General features: G+C 51.7%; 7 protein-coding genes across 7 annotated transcripts; 2 read left to right on the top strand and 5 right to left on the bottom strand.

Annotated features, from left to right (window-relative positions):
* Nucleotides 1-35: 35 nt before the first annotated feature.
* On the bottom strand, nucleotides 36-335 carry J3458_003382 (uncharacterized protein; the record flags this gene model as incomplete). The annotated part of the gene is made up of 1 exon (XM_066117719.1): nucleotides 36-335. One exon carries the CDS (start codon nucleotides 333-335, stop codon nucleotides 36-38), a length of 300 nt encoding a protein of 99 aa, XP_065977510.1.
* A 43-nt stretch (nucleotides 336-378) lies between these two features.
* RRD2_1 (Serine/threonine-protein phosphatase 2A activator 2) lies at nucleotides 379-1,671 on the bottom strand (the record flags this gene model as incomplete). Its single annotated transcript, XM_007813403.2, has 1 exon — nucleotides 379-1,671. The coding sequence occupies one exon, from the start codon at nucleotides 1,669-1,671 to the stop codon at nucleotides 379-381; it is 1,293 nt and encodes a 430-aa protein (XP_007811594.2).
* Nucleotides 1,672-2,163: 492 nt separating this feature from the next.
* Nucleotides 2,164-3,875, top strand: RRP46_1 (exosome non-catalytic core subunit rrp46). Its single transcript, XM_066117718.1, has 3 exons — nucleotides 2,164-2,408; nucleotides 2,460-2,617; nucleotides 2,693-3,875. The coding sequence occupies exons 1-3, from the start codon at nucleotides 2,219-2,221 to the stop codon at nucleotides 3,107-3,109; spliced, it is 765 nt and encodes a 254-aa protein (XP_065977509.1). The 5' UTR covers nucleotides 2,164-2,218; the 3' UTR covers nucleotides 3,110-3,875.
* A 516-nt stretch (nucleotides 3,876-4,391) lies between these two features.
* Nucleotides 4,392-7,839, top strand: J3458_003379 (uncharacterized protein). Its single transcript, XM_066117717.1, has 2 exons — nucleotides 4,392-5,179; nucleotides 5,352-7,839. The coding sequence occupies exon 2, from the start codon at nucleotides 5,617-5,619 to the stop codon at nucleotides 7,438-7,440; it is 1,824 nt and encodes a 607-aa protein (XP_065977508.1). The 5' UTR covers nucleotides 4,392-5,179; nucleotides 5,352-5,616; the 3' UTR covers nucleotides 7,441-7,839.
* Nucleotides 7,840-8,212: 373 nt separating this feature from the next.
* Nucleotides 8,213-10,224, bottom strand: J3458_003378 (uncharacterized protein; the record flags this gene model as incomplete). The annotated part of the gene is made up of 4 exons (XM_007813406.2): nucleotides 8,213-9,170; nucleotides 9,289-9,764; nucleotides 9,860-9,971; nucleotides 10,058-10,224. The coding sequence occupies 4 exons, from the start codon at nucleotides 10,222-10,224 to the stop codon at nucleotides 8,213-8,215; spliced, it is 1,713 nt and encodes a 570-aa protein (XP_007811597.2).
* A 2,694-nt stretch (nucleotides 10,225-12,918) lies between these two features.
* On the bottom strand, nucleotides 12,919-13,946 carry GSP1_1 (GTP-binding nuclear protein gsp1/Ran; the record flags this gene model as incomplete). The annotated part of the gene is made up of 5 exons (XM_007813407.1): nucleotides 12,919-13,053; nucleotides 13,121-13,326; nucleotides 13,393-13,546; nucleotides 13,622-13,714; nucleotides 13,884-13,946. The coding sequence occupies 5 exons, from the start codon at nucleotides 13,944-13,946 to the stop codon at nucleotides 12,919-12,921; spliced, it is 651 nt and encodes a 216-aa protein (XP_007811598.1).
* Nucleotides 13,947-14,971: 1,025 nt separating this feature from the next.
* NAS2_1 (putative 26S proteasome regulatory subunit) lies at nucleotides 14,972-15,827 on the bottom strand (the record flags this gene model as incomplete). The annotated part of the gene is made up of 4 exons (XM_007813408.2): nucleotides 14,972-15,100; nucleotides 15,155-15,492; nucleotides 15,546-15,618; nucleotides 15,675-15,827. 4 exons carry the CDS (start codon nucleotides 15,825-15,827, stop codon nucleotides 14,972-14,974), a joined length of 693 nt encoding a protein of 230 aa, XP_007811599.2.
* Between the last annotated feature and the right edge of the window lie 34 nt (nucleotides 15,828-15,861).

The raw sequence follows: 15,861 nt of genomic DNA, 5'->3' as shown, positions 1-15,861 counted from the left end.
TGTCAACAATAAATGTCCGCAAATCCACCGCGGTCCTAGTCCAGCCGCTTTCGATTGAGGTAGGATTTAGAATTTATGTATTGCTGTTCCATTACGTTGCCCGCAGTTTCCAAAGCAGCATTATCATGTGTAATCTCTTCTCCTCCTCTTCCTTCTCCTCCAGATGTTAACGGCATCAGAGATGCGAAACGGGGATCACATCGTTGAACTATCCATTGGTAGACAGCGTAGTTGCCTCGCATTTGTTGGGGCACTTTCCTCAGACATTCATCAGCACATGCATACACGTATGGCTGCATGGCGAAACAAGGATAAATCGCCGACGCCGGATACATGGCCGCGGCGTGGCGGCTTTCACGCCTGTTGGACGCCCTCCTCTCAGTCAAAGGGGATCCGCCGCAAAGTGTCACCCTTTGCCCTCTTCTTCATCTCCTGTGCAGCTGCGATGCTGCTGGGTACCTTGATACCACAGCAATCACCCCAGCCAGTGCCATCGTGGGCGTGATCCGAGTGGTCGGCTAAATCAGAGGTGACATGGCCAGCGTTCTCATCGCCGTCACTATCGGCTGCATCGTCTTCGCTCATCCCTTCTACTGCCGGCACCAGCGATCCAAACAAGAAGTGCTGCATCACAGGCAGCTTGCCCAGCACCTCGGCCACGAACATCCGACGCATTCCTCCGTCAATCTTGGACCACGACTTGGCTGATGAGATGTCGTCAAGCATGGGACTGTGCCACCGCAACCCCTTGACCGTCTTCGTATCGTTGACAAAGGCAACTTGGCTGAGGTACAGATAATCTTTGCCGAATTCCTCAATCGTCAGTTGTTGGTGGATGGACCGTGGTGTGATGTACGGGTGGTGTAGTAGCTGAGATGCACCAAAGAGAAAGGGCAGAAACTGATAATCGTCCAGCCCCCACACACCGTGGGAGCCTGCAGGCTCGAGATAGTATGTCATTTGAACGGTACGCATCAGGGACAGGTACTTGGGAAACACCGTTAGAATCACGGCCTTGAAATCGTGCTTCTGTAGGAGGCCCAGCTGATATAAGCAGAGCAGCCACATCATAAAGTTGAGCTCATGACCAGATCCATAGTCAATACGATTGCGATTTCCAAACGATTGGTCAAGATAGGTTGACACTTCTGCAATAGCCTCTTCCTTGTCGATGCCCAAGCTCTTGTGCCACTTGGGACAGTTCTCAGACACGAGGTCTAGGAATCCCCGAAAAGCCTTGTTTCCAAATCGAGAACCGCCTTGTTCGTCGGGTGGGCATTTGATAACGAGCTCCCCTGCTTCGCCCAGGATGTTTAAAATGGCTTTGACCGTGTCGCCAAGGTCGTCGCCCTTGACGGCTGAGCACGGCGTGTCAGCCACGCTCTCGGCGAGTCCAAATATCCATGCTTGAATTAGGCTCTGCGTAGGCGACGCGAGAAATTTTTCATGGTCCTTCTTGGACAAAATTCTCCTCTTGGGGACAACAAAGGTCCAGTCGGAGGTATTAGGCGGCGAAGGAAGGGCGGGAGTCTCGGGAACGGGAGTTGGGTTGCCTGTTTCTGGTCGTCGTCGGCGGGGCTCGAGCTTTGGGATCCTATCCTTGAGGTTTGGAATGGCAGACGCGGCATTGCGCAACGATTCCGGTGATGGTGAGGGCTGTGGTGAGGCCATGGTCGCAGCTATTACTGGCATATAGGTCTGGAGTTGCTGATGGCAAGTGAGAGCTTCGGCAGCAAGACGTTTTGAAGCTTGGATATCAAGGTGGCAAGGAACTTGGACTTGATGCAGCAACGGCCCCGCCACAAACTGCCATTGGCTGGTTGGCGCCGCTTCTTCGAGTGAATTCAGTTCGAAAGCCATGTCATCCGAATACACCACTCTATTACAATAAAAATTAACCATAAGGCACTTGATATCCTACTGATAGCTTATCTCAACGGAAATAGCTTCAAACGAGAACAACAAGCGGCTACGGGCAAGGTATGGGACCTTAAAGCACCAGACATGTCAACCTGCAGTCACACCAGTTGACAGCGTTGGCCCCACACTGCCAGCACATGCCAGGCAGCGTTGTGGGAGCATCAGGCGAGTCCACAGTGACAGTCTCCACCAGACATGGCTGCATGTGGGCTGCTAAGCTAGGCTCGTCATGATGACCGTCACGAAAATCCAGTATACCCCGTTGCATTTCAACCTCAAACGTTCTCGCCTCCTCAAAATGACCGCATCGTCTGAACCCCTCGCTCAACTGTCAAACCTACCCAATGCCGACGGTTCTGCTACCTTCTCATATTGTGGGTATGTCGTCACCGCCGCCGTCAATGGCCCCATTGAGGCACCTCGCCGTGACGAAAACCCTTTTGAGGCGTTGATAGATGTGGTTGTCAGACCAGCCGCAGGAGTTGGAGGTAAGGATCGACCCTTTCATCTCAACCTCCAGAGTCTAATCATTTGGCCAGATACTGCTGAGAGGCAGCTCGAGTCGATCCTGCAAGCCGCGCTTCGACAGCTCATCCCAATTCGAAACTTTCCCAGGTGCATGATCCAGGTGACGCTTCAGATCATGGAGGCGCCTGAAAATGCATATCAAAACACGAAGCTACTTCAGGCTCAATCGGTGAGACAACCCTGTATAGCCTTTTACTGACCTTGTTCCAGAATCCTTAATGTTTCTAACCATGACGTTCATCAGAATCTTGCCATCATCCCCGCCCTGTTCCATGCTGCTATCCTTGGGCTGTTGACTGCTGCCGTCCCTCTCAAGACGATTGCAACAGCAACAACACTTGCTATTCCGGCCGGCTCTGGCGCTCTCATTATTGACCCGAGCCCTGAAGAGTCGGCTCAGGCCAGGTCTCTCCACGCATTAGCATTTACATCCCACGACGAGCTGTTACTTGCCGAAAGTTCAGGGTCATTCTCGATTGAGGATTGGGACAGGGTTCTGGAAACGGGTCAGCGTGTGTGCTGCCGAGATCAGGAATCAGGGCTCGACGCAGCCATGTCAGGAGATGGACTGGAGTCCCAAAGCATCAGGGCATTCATCCGATCAGTCATGGAAACCAAGACCGCGACAGATCTCAACTGGAAGCAAGGCCTGGACCAATGAGTTCTCCGAGAATACCCAGGATGCAATAGCACCATCCCCAGAGGATTGCCGCATAATTTATCCCAAGATATTGCTAGGTTGGCCCTCCAATGGCACGGGGAAAAAAAACCAGACAACATCGCATAATGCGAGGCTTCATCTAGCTTCCGAACAACATGCCTCCAGCGCCGAAATGGACCCCTCGTTCTGTCAATATCTCTCCCTAGAGTAAGCAAGCCGCAGGCTTAGGGGTGTTGAAAGCGGAGACGCCCGTACGTTTCAGCATCATATCGCAGTCTACTAGGGGCTTGTCCGTAACTATTCTCCGACATCCTTGGACGACTTGTTCTGGCCGTGAGCGCAAACACGCTACAGTTTCTCCTGGGTGTGTACGGAGTACTCCGTATTCGTTCCGAATTCCGTGCACTTATCATGTAATGATTCTCAGGAGAGATCTGCCAGCCAAAAAAAAAAAAAAAAAAAAAAAAAAAAAAAAAACACCTTCGACTTGAGCCAATATAACAGAATGTCGGGGGGACATGTAGCTTAGAGCCGAACCATCTGGGCGAATGCCATTATGAAAACACAAAACCAAACCAAAGTACTAGCGTCGCAGTCGAACGGCCGTAACGAGGCTGTGTCGTGCCATTTTGACACCCTTCTGACCGTATAACGATGCCAGTTTTGTATGCGCTTGAAGAGGATTTGTAGAACCGTCCATGTCACCTTGTTGTACAAACTGAGACGCCCAAGAGTGTGGGCCCAACCGTCGGTCGTCTCACGAAACCCCTAGCCCATAAACGGTTATACTCCGTATGGAGTAGTTATTGTGTTCAAGATCCACCTCATCTGGTGGCGATTCAGGTTGCGTCTCAGCATCAGCCCCATCAGCTTCAGTACCGGATAGCTTGGCCACGCGCATGGCACCTTTGCAACATTGGCTTGCTGGCACCCCCGAAAATGGCTGTTCATGTTGACACCGCGGCACAATATAGAATGCCTGTGCTTTCACTTGCACTTGGCTGGCTATAATGTGTCCCGGGGGAGTGAGGTCTGCGAAGCCTTCCATGTTATACAACCCATGGCGACCAAAAGATGAGATTTGCAGGAGTCCATCAACTTGGTGCACGACTGCAGCCAAAGTGTCAATTGTGTCAATTCGTTGACGGCTTGAAAACGCCACTGCAGCGGCTGATGCAGCGGCCCGCAAGTAGCCCTTGTCAACGATCTATCTCAATACATACGTATCAGCATGCCCAGGGCCAACTATTTAATACTAGCTCAAGAAGCTTAACCTTCTACTGTTTTCTCAGATGGGGAGCTGCTCTGTGTCTGTCGTTTTGATTGCTCAATGTCCATTGTTTTGTTTTCCTTGTCGTTTGTGTGTTTAAGCAGCCAGGTGTGGAAGAGCTCTGGTAGTTCTTACGACTCGGTGCTTCGGCATTGTCGACCCATCCGCTCCTGCCTTGGTTGCTCGCCATCTGTGTCTCTTTTTCTTTTTTTCTTTTTTTCTTTATTTATTTATTTATTGCTTTCATTTCTTTCTTTCGTTTCAGCTCTTCCTACTATATAATTTATGTTCTTTGAAATCTATTCTTTCCTTCTTCGGAGCGATAGCGTCTGCGACTTTGTGTCATCTTTTGTTTTCTCCCCTTCACTGGCCAGACTGTTATTTTATTTTCGGTCTCATCACATTCTAGCAATATTCGGAAGTTTTTGGGGCCACCATTCGCCTGTCAGTGACGAGTTCGCAATTTGGCGCCTCTACCAACATTGGCACCAAAGACGCAGGCAAAGACAGCCAAAGTCCTGGAGCTGGGATGTTGCGTTCTCACCCACTCTGGAACTGATTTGCTCATCGACGCCTCGGCGCAACCGTCTCTGCGGCCAGGAATACTCATCACAGCCGACACCGCCAATCACAACCGTATCCAAGCCTTCGGCTCTTGCTTGCAGGATTTGCCCGCAGTGTTGGTCGTCACCCATCACCCATACCGACACGTGTTGATCTGCAGCTGGTCTGCGTATCAGCTACGACCTAGCTTGTCATCGTGTTGGCCGTTTGGACCAGGTGGTGTGAATCGCCCAAGAGTAAGTTCATTGATTGTACACACGTAACAAACACAAACACGAACCCCGATGCGGGCGGACTTGCAATCCTCTCGGTGGGCAAACGCACGGAGCTAAGACGCCGTTGTGTCCGCGACATCCGAAACAGACAGACACTGAACGCATGTCCCTTTTGATGCTGACTTGTTCTTAGAGTTCCCTCCGACAAAGGGCTACGTCCGTAGAGCTTCGGAAGAGGCGCAAAGAGACGCTCAACGAACCGAGACGCCATTTGGCCGTCTCCCACGTGCAGCCTGTCGTCAGCTTGTCAGCCCGCGCTGAAAATTCCTCTTCGGTGCTTAGCCTGGCTCGGCCATTGGTGTCGGAGTTTGGTGATTTCCCCCACCCCTCCTTTGTGCGACGCATAATCCGGCGCATTTATCAACCTTGGATGACAGCCGCTTTCTTATCCCATCGCTATGACCTCCGAAAGGGTCTTGTCACCTACAGCACTCCACCCTGCAATCGGTGCTCACCAAGATGGCGAATCCCAAGTTTCAGTGAATAAAAGTGCCTTTGCCTCCCTCGATCGCCCCAAGACATCCAGTGCCGCACATGGTCTCTTCTTGAACACAGCCAAAGCTACTCGTTCTGCAGATGATCCGTGTACTCCATCTACCGCTGTTCCGGCCTTAGGTGGTGGATCCTCAAATTCACTCACATCTGACGCTGCTGATACTTGGCCTTGGGCGGCATCAACTCGCGCAGGCTATCTTGGTCATCATCGGAACGCCCCCTCTCACGACTCCATTCCCCGCCAGACCATTGTCAAGGCTCTGGCCTCTGTTGCGCGAAATAACAAGCCCGAAGCACTCTCGCTGGACAACATGCTGGCAACACAGAATACTGAGACCCCTGGCTCTGCAGCCTCGTCTCAGAGGCTTGCCAATGCCCTCCAGGATTTGGCGAGGAAACAATCAACACCCATATCAGCGTTGACTGCCATGAAGTCTCCATGTTTTTATCATCAAAGATTCGACGATGCGGTTGACATTGAAAAGGTTTTGGAAGAAATCAAGAATGACGAGTGGATGTCACACTCCCGCCTTGTTCAAACGGCGACTGGCGTGCGTGAAGTGTCCAAACAGCTGCAGCGGCGCCCTATCAAACGCGCTGTGCGTAATGTCATGGTTGTCACCAAGGCTCGAGACCACCAACTCGTTTATCTGACCCGTGAGCTTACAACATGGCTACTGCGCACACCGCGATACGGGTCTGATTTGGGAGTCAATGTCTATGTTGACGCAAAATTGCGCAGTTCTAGGAGGTTTGACGCGCCCGGCATCTTGGCAGAGAACCCGCGGTTCGAACACATGCTCAAGTACTGGACGCCAGATTTGTGTTGGAGTCAACCCGAAAAGTTTGATCTGGTCCTCACTTTAGGGGGAGATGGGACTGTTCTTTTCACATCATGGCTCTTTCAGCGAATTGTCCCTCCGGTGCTGTCGTTTAGTCTCGGCAGCTTGGGGTTCATGACGACGTTTGAGTTTGAAAAGTATAAGTCACACTTGAGCCGAGTTATGGGCGATGAGGGCATGAAGATCAATTTGCGCATGCGATTTACATGCACCGTTTGGAGACACGACGCCGAGGGTGCGCAGGTGGGCGAGGGGGAGCAGTTCGAGGTCCTCAATGAGCTTGTTATTGATCGGGGGCCGTCACCCTACGTCTCCAATTTGGAGCTCTATGGCGATGACGAGCTGCTCACTGTCGTGCAAGCCGATGGCTGTATCTTTTCAACCCCAACGGGATCGACGGCCTACTCTTTATCGGCCGGGGGATCTCTTGTCCACCCCGACATACCAGCCATTTTACTGACACCTATTTGCCCACATACCTTGTCCTTCCGCCCCATGGTACTATCCGACACCATGGCTTTGAGGGTTGCTGTGCCTCGAAACTCTCGGGCCACAGCATATTGTGCCTTTGATGGCAAGGGCCGTATCGAACTGAGACAAGGCGACCATGTCACCATTACTGCGTCACAGTACCCATTCCCCACTGTCACCCGCACCGATACAGAGTGGTTTGACAGCGTAAGCCGAACGCTGCGCTGGAATGTCCGGGCTGCGTCGCAGAAGCCCTTTGACGCCAATGCTGCTTCATCCGATGGCATCGTCTCCCAGGGCGAAGATGACAGTGCCTGCTGGGATATAGACACCGACAGCGCATACTTTCCCAGTGAAGAGGGAAGTGCCAGTGCTAGTCCTATTAGGCGGCAGATGAGCATGTTGGGATTATAAAACAAAATTACTTATGTACATGACGACAGATTTTAAAATGTCTTCTCGACAAAGAGAGTACTACTATATTGTAGATTTATACACGACCTTGGGGGCATTCAGGGCGTCAAGATGAACAAGAGTCGGAAGGCATTGGAAGGATATTTGCTTAGATATAGACACCTCATGCTTTTGAGAGCAAGCGTTCGTTATTCCAAGGCACAGCGAGAATTACCAGTACATTCTCTGTCTCTCTTTGCACATGTCGACCAGGATAGTAATGAGATGTGAAACAGATCGACACTGTGCTACCTACCGCGGAGTAGGCCGTGTGGCATGGTACCATCAGACATGGCGTCGTTAGAAATCCACGCATCTTGATTACGTCAAACATTCAAATAAAAGGAAATTTTGCGGCACAAGTAAATGTTATTATTGTCATTTCCCAGCCTCAATGCCATTTTACCATCGTACGCCGATAACATGAGTCTAGCCCGCCACCCACGCGTTAGCTCCTAGGCCGTACATCAAAGCACAACGTAACCCAACATGTCCAGACAGAAAAATCCACCAGGCGGAAAACAAAAAGCCCCAGCCCAAAAAATCCAGTTCATCATGGAAAAAATAAACAAAAACTCCTCTCCCAGTAAGGCATGATATTTTTCTTAAAAGAAAAAAGGGAAATTAAACGATAAAACGTGAAAATGATTTCATCGACACCTGTGCTTCAGTTTCCTGAGCTTTGATATACATGTACTACTACTCCGGTACTCCGGATATTTCATGGCTACATCTATCTCCACGCCCCTTGGCTTAGGGACAAGAGGCCGGCGATGCAGTCCATGTCTGGTTTCTTGCTGGGGCTGACGTACCCGCGCATGAACTTCTCGACATCATCCTGTCGGGAGTTCTGCTTGGCGTCGTCAAACACTTCAATGGTGGATTTCGAACTCAACGGAGACGGGGCGGTTCGAGACCGATTAGATAGCATTGCAGGCCCTTTGTGGTCTTGCAAGACACGACCCAGACGGCGAGGGTTCTGCATCTTGGTTGCTGGTACGGCAGGGAGAGGGCGGCGGCGGTGATGGTGAAGGTGAGCATCTGCGTTGCCATCTTCGTCAGGGGACCAGTTCTCCTTGTCGGAGTCGGTGGGAGACACAAGCATAGAGACGTTGACTTTGCCGCAGGCATCTTTCTTTTCTGTGTCAGCATCCATGGATTCCGGGCGTACAGAGGTTGAGGCTGTTCGGTAAAGCTTAGCCTTTTTTGCCTGACGCTGTTGTTGGGGCCTGGACAGCGACGCGTTGCGTTTTGTCGAGCTGGGTTGTAGAATCCCGCTGGACGATCGTAGCAGACTTATGGCGGCAATTGCTGAGCCGTTGGACTCGTTCTCCGCCTGGGCGGTTAATTCGTCGCGCCTTTCGGAATCGGCGCACGACTCCCACGCATGGACGTCTCGGGAGCGACCTCGTACAAGACGGGGTGGTAAGGAGTTTGTAAGAGCAGAGATTGGCGGCAGCGTGATGCTTGGTAGAGCGGATCGGCTTCGAGACAGGCCCGTTCTTTGTCGTGGTTGGGGACCGGATGAACCTACCGAGGGTGTCCTTGGGGATTCAGGGCGCGTAGGGGATACAAGATTAGAGATGAGCTCCGCCTTCCCTTCGAGAGACAGAGAGAGCCGTACATTGGACTGAGATTTGCTCTGGCTATGTGTCTTGTTAAATGAAGCTGAGTGAGGCAGAGACTCTAACCTATGAGCGCTGTTAGTTTCTAATCACATGGCCTGATATGGAACTCGACTTTATTTTTAGATGGTTTTTTTTTTCTAAAAAAAAAAAAGGGAGAAAATAAAAAAGGAAATAAACACACCTAGTAGGTTCATCTTCACCGCGGCCTGGTGTCGATGGTGATGAAAATGAGCTTCCCAAGTTCCAGCGATTAGCCAGATACCCAACGGAGCTGGAGAATGAGTGTCGAATAGACTCAGAATCCTGGCTCCTCTGCGAAGATGGCGCCTCTTGGCTTTGCGGCGGTAGCATATCGACATGTCTTCCCATTTCTCCAGTGCGGGGCGTCACGATGGCGGCATCGGAATATGACCTAGTCAGCTCAGGTCTGGTCTGTCTCGCCGTCAACGGCGGTGACACGGATCCCTGGTGGTCGGCGGGGGACCGTGAAGAAGCCGGATCCGAAGACCGGAAGCACCTGTCCGAGTCCATGCGAGACGTGGCGGGATCTGATGAGGGGACGTGGTGCATGCCACCAAAGCGAAGAGCCGCGAGCTCCTCGGGCGAAAGTGGACGCGATTTCCTTCGGTCGTTTTGGCGGCGATTCTGGAACCAAATCTACATTTGTCAGTTTCATCTCGACCATATTTCCCAAGGCCAAGGTCCATCCAGTCGTCGACTCTCTGTGGTGGCGTGATTGGCCTCAAACATACCTGGACTTCCTTCTCATTCAACGAGACGCGATCTACAATCTCTTGACGCGCCTGCTTGTCGGGCTTGGGATTGCTTCGGTACGCCTCCTCCAGGATCATCTTGTCCTTGGCACTAGATTTGCCAATTGGCACAGGTTAGCCCACCTGGACGATGGCAAAACGTGCCCACTATAGCTTTGCAACGGGGATCAAACAAACGCGGTCCTCTTCCTCTTGCCCTTGGGATGCTTCTCCATCTCGGCACCCTGAGCAGGACTTTCGTCCCCGGCACTCAATATACTCCGAGACAGAATTGAAGAATCATATTGGCTAGGGGAGCTGGCTGATTGCTGCTCCGGGGAGGCGGAGGGCGTGGTCGCCGACATTGAGTTTTCTCCTCGGCGGCGGCGGCAGCAGCAGCGGGGGAGGGATCGTGGCGGGATCTGGTGGTGAAGCGAGTTTCAAGAGTCGTAATGCATTACTAGGGCCCCAAGTCTGCGTATTTCAGCCCCGGATGTCGACCAAAGGAAGAGGAAACAGTAGACCGCCAGGGAAATGGAGGAAAGAGATCAAAGGCGCTCCAGGCACAGGTTTATGGGCGAGTTGGGAAAGAGAAGTGCACGAGAGCGTGTAAGCGTGTACGTGGGACGTGGGCGTGGAGTATTACGGAGTTGGTGGTCTAGGAATGGTTGATTGAGCCAGGGCACCCAGGCACCCAGGCACCCAGGTACCCAGGTGCTGGGTACAAATACCGAGTAACTACAAGCAACGACCAGAACCAGACAGGCGCAAGCACACGCACACGCACACGCACACGCACAAGTAGTGCTGCCCGAGGCGAAACCCACCTTCAAGCGCAGCCTGGACAGGGGGGGGGCCCCCGTGGGAGGGCGTGTACGATATGGGCTGTGATATGCTCAAACCCGCACATAAACGCAGCAGAGGACGGTCGTCAATTATTCCTATGCATTGCACATGAGACGGGCGCGTCCATTTGCATTCGCGCGAAATCAAAACCGCCTTGTCTCTAATTGCCCCTTCTCCCACGTATTGTGTGTAATTCGTATTCTACGTTGTGTACGTCCTCCCAATACACGGCAAATCACATCGCGCGCCTGGCGTGGCCACGTCCCAAAGAGGTGATTTGATTGAGCTAAAATACAAAAAAAAAAAAAAAAAAAATAAACTAATAATACTCCATAGCCCAGCCAAATAAATAAAGTGGCTGCGTCACTTTTTTTTATTGATTCTCCCACATGCCCCCGGTTCATGGCAAAAGACTGGTTCGTCCACTATTTTGGGGGGGCGTGTGCACAGGGATGCGTTGTCTTTTGTTTTTTTTTTTGTTTTTTTTTTTCCTCTTTATGGACTACTTGCCCGCTTCTTTGTGTCTTTGCGGGCACGCGTTATGGGCTGGGGTTGCTGGAGACGGTTACACAACATAACAAAACAACTTTAGATCCTGGACGCCAAACCATGCATGATCTGTGCGTTCTTCCACGATTCCAACCTCTGGAATATGAGATGAGTGATGCTGTGCTCCGTACACAAAATTTTTGACCAGCGCAGGCATTGCATTGCATTCGATTCCTCGTTCATTCCCACTCGCCCAGCCTGATAATTGTTGCATCAATTCCCCTGCGTCACTCGGTGTTTTCTGATTTTTATTCCATGTTTATGTTTTTGGGCCGTTGGCTCGTTTCGGACTCCATCTCTCCCTCTTTGCTTCCCACGTAGGGGCTATTTTGTCTCGAGTGCCCGCATGCTTCTGTCCACTCATATTGACTTCCAGGTCATTCAGAAGCCAAGACGCACGTCTGTTAGTTTGTTGTTCTCGTCCGGGTCCCTTTGAGCCTTGCAGCCGTTCTCTTCCCCATAACGATAAAAAGCCTCCTCCCCCTTCACCGTTCTTTCTGCCCCGCAGACGCGGCGGACGCGGGCCGTTACTCACACGTCACACCCCTCCCCCCCTCCCCTTCCTTCCCGGGTCTGTGCTCCGCCCGACATCATCGGGTTGAGAACGGCAATGTCCATCCATATTTCGTCCTTTATGTCGTTGGCAATTGCTGTTGTATCCATCATCTGAGTACGTCGTAGTGCATCCTCGATATCGGGATGCATCCGGTCACGAGACCGTGTCCCACGTCTGTCGTCATGTTTCGGGCACCAGTCAGGATTTGGCCGCCTTTCGATGACTCTCATGTCACTCACTGGATTGCACATCAGCTTACAGAGTCAAAGGACGTGGAATGCTTCTTCTGTGAGCGCCCAAGACCAGCCAGCGGCGTGTAATTTCCCCGAGTTCTCATGAAGGACGTGTCCGTACTGCTACATTTGGATCGAAAATGGTGAGACTCCGACTCTTGCACGAGATCCCAAGCTCGTTAATGCCCATCCCCCCACACGGAGTTACCCACCAAGCAAGCATAACAACACGACCAGTTGGTCAGAGGCATGGCTGAGGAGACATGTCAGAATACCTCGAAAAGCTAGCTTATCCACCAAATAGGCGTTTTGTTGTCATCCCACTGCGGACTACCAGGACCGGGCGAGTAGCGGGTAGGTACCGTGCATACAACTACCGCGCGATTTGGACGTTGGGCTGGCGCGCTAGCTGGAACAGACTTTACCATCAAACATCGCCCATGACGGCATCTGGCGTTAGTGACGGTATTTCGCTATTCCTTTACCCCATCATCACGCCACCTTACGTCAGACACCCAGCAAGTACCCGGCATCAACTCCAAGCATCTATAGGACGTGGCCCGCAAACATGAAATGCAGTCAGAACTATGACATGGCAAGAGTAATTTTGATGTAGTCTAACTAATGTGAGCTGCTATTTTGTCCTTTTTTTTGCAGCAATGCCGCCATGTTACCCCAACTGAGGTATAATGGGCATGGGTCCGCCCTCTCCAATCACGCTCTTTAAAACTTAATAATTCCCGTCCTTGTATCGTAAAATGGTCATCCCGGCCGCACATGGGCCACCCTCAATATACGAAGACGGCCGATTCTAGCTGGACCATCTCGTCATCCTCCCAAACAATTTGCAATTATCCTGCAGACAGCGGACTGATTTACAAGTCGTCGTCGGAAAGCTCACCAGGCAGGGGCTGAGCGGCGGCAGTCTCCATCTCCTTGCGGTATTCCTCCATGAGGGCTTCGTCGACCTGGGCAGTGGGGGGAGCCAGAGCAGGAGCGGCAACGAACTCCTGTAGCAATGGTTAGTCGCTCATTCTACTTGTAATCCGGACATCCAGGCCAAGCACTCAAACATACCAGCTGAGGGTTGCCAACCAACTTGCGGGCCAACCAGAGGAATGGCTTCTCGAAGTTGTAGTTGGACTTGGCGGAGATATCGTAGTACTGGAGGTTCTTCTTGCGGTGGAAGGTAATGGTCTTGGCCTTGACCTTGCGCTCCTTCACATCCACCTTGTTGCCGCAGAGGACGATGGGGATGTTCTCGCAGACACGAACGAGGTCACCTGTAAATGCGTTAGAAGATTATCCCGGATTGGTTTGATTCGTCTGTGTGCCAGGCGGGGACATACGGTGCCAGTTGGGGACGTTCTTGTAGGTGATACGGGAAGTGACATCGAACATGATGATGCCGCACTGGCCGTTGATGTAGTAGCCATCACGAAGACCACCGAACTTCTCCTGACCGGCGGTATCCCAGACATCGAACTGAATGGGACCAAAGTTCTGGAATGATAATTAGCGCGTTGTCTTCTACGGCTCGGGAGCCCGGGGAGGAGGGCAAGCCGTATCGTTACTCACTGTAGTGAAGCCAAGAGGGTGAACGTCGACGCCGAGGGTAGCAATGTACTTCTTCTCGAATTCACCAGTCAAGTGACGCTTGACAAAGGTGGTCTATGGCAAACGTGCAGTTAGCATCATCATCGTTTCATCATCGAAATGGCGGGCGATGCTCCTCATTAGGCGGGGTAGATAACCATATCCGCCACCCTGGGTCTCTGACGACGACGCCGGAAAAAAAAAGAAAAGAAAAGCTCCTATACAAACATCTCTTTTCACGAACCTTTCCGGTACCACCGTCACCGACAAGCACGAGCTTGAAAGTGGGAGTCTGCTGTTCAGCCATCTTCGCGATTCGATCTTCGTCCCGAGGAAAAACTGATGTAAACAAGCGGGGTGCTAGAAGGGGCGGAGTTAGCCTACTGCTCGGCGATGGAGGCGATAGTGAAGGGAGATAACGTTGAAATCGGGTCGGCAAATGCGCAATTCGTGGGTTTCAAGATGGAGTTCAATGCGAGAAGCGACGGGGTTGACAATACCTTTTGAGGTCTCACGGGCGTGGGATGTGCTGAAGACAAACTTGCACGAGGTCGGTCAGCAGGATGTTTTGAAAGGCGGCGGGGAACCTCTGGGACCAGGGCAAGCCAGAGCGAAAAAATTCAGACTTGCTGGGGGGCGGGCTCATGCACGTGATGTCAGTGCATGCGTGCGTTCCAATCAGGGGCCGGGGCTTCGCACAATATGGATAACGTCACCGCCTGAAAATACACTGTGCCGATACAGTAGCAATTTTTTTATGTTGCTACTTACCAAGGCTTTGCGACTGAGAGAAAGCTATGGAGTCTGCGTATCAGTAAAAGAGTAGCAGCCGTACTGTGATCTCCATCCGTATATATAGACAGGCATATGGGTATTTATCAACAAAAAAAAATCATCCCATCCTTCAGGCAATACTCTTTCAGGCGCCCAGCTGCAAGCTCCATGTCCTGCAAGGCACCGACTCCCTCGCCACCTCAAGCGGTGCCTAAGCTACATTGGCAACTTGGGTGAGGCTGACTCATTGATCTCTAGCTTTCCGTCGGAGGTGTTCCAAATGTAAAAAAAAAAAAAAAAAGGAAGATAAAGATTTTCCCTCAGGCGCAGTACAATGCCCAACGCAAGGTCCGTTTGATGACAAAGCCCCCAAATGTTGGCTCTGTGCCAGCGGTCAGTATGCCCAGCACCAAACCGTGCGATGGGTGCCTAACCTAATACCAATCGCACCATCGGCATGGTCGTCGCTTAATGTCTGTGCATTATACATTTTGGTGTGTCTGCGTTATGGCAACAAATGGTCGATATACGTAACCCAAAACCATATTGGGCGATGCATTATAAAGGGAGGATGTGACATCCGAGCAAGCCTCGGCCACCCCAATTTCGAGTAGGCGTCAAGGTTAGGCGCAACTCCTGACGTTGAGCCGCGCCCGAAGCCCTGGACACCTTGATGAAAATGCCACGCTGGGACGTGTTAGAACGTTCAGCGAATCTAAGTTGGAAACTTCAACAACGTACCCCTTCATTCCCTTGAACACATTCAGCCACCTTCTTAAGGTTGTCGTGGTTGGATTTGTTTACGTATCCAAAGTTGCGAATCTCATCGCCTTCTTTCAAACCAGCGCGGTCAGCTGGGCCGCCAACGGCGACAGTGTTGACCTTTGCAAAGGCCTCGTCCAAAGCATCAGCTTGCGAGTCGGGTAAAACAGGCGGGAGAGTGGTGCTTGAGGCTGGCACGGCATTTTCGTCGCCTTCACTCAGGGTTGCGAAATGCTGATGTAGGTACTTTTCGATATTCTTCATGAGATCCTTGTAGTCATTTCTAAGTCGGACAATCCTCGCTCTTGTGGTGCGGACTTTTCCACATTAGCCCACATACTTGAACTGCGGAGGCTGGGGAGCAACTCACTCTGAGCAACATCAATATCAGAGCGAGGAAAGCCATCTCCGGTGACAAGAGGTGTTTCCATGTTTACTCCGTGCTTTCTACCAGTCAGAACTCAGAGGATCTAAGCCCATGGATCTTGAGGGGACATACCAAATCGAGAACGCCGCCCAGGGCCTTCAGTTCTTCCTCCAAAGCTTCCTTTTTGCGTTGGAGCTCCCCGAAGCTCAAATGCCCCACGTTGCCATTAGTGAGGCCGTTGCTGGTCGGGCCGGACGGCACGGTAGGCGCATGCATGCTATCCATCATGGATTAGTAGCACTGAGCGCGATCTTGAAAC

The sequence above is a fragment of the Metarhizium acridum genome, assembly GCF_019434415.1.
Source record: "Metarhizium acridum strain ARSEF 324 chromosome Unknown scaffold_13, whole genome shotgun sequence".
NCBI lineage: Eukaryota > Fungi > Ascomycota > Sordariomycetes > Hypocreales > Clavicipitaceae > Metarhizium > Metarhizium acridum.
This window is presented reverse-complemented; position numbering and strand designations above follow the sequence as displayed.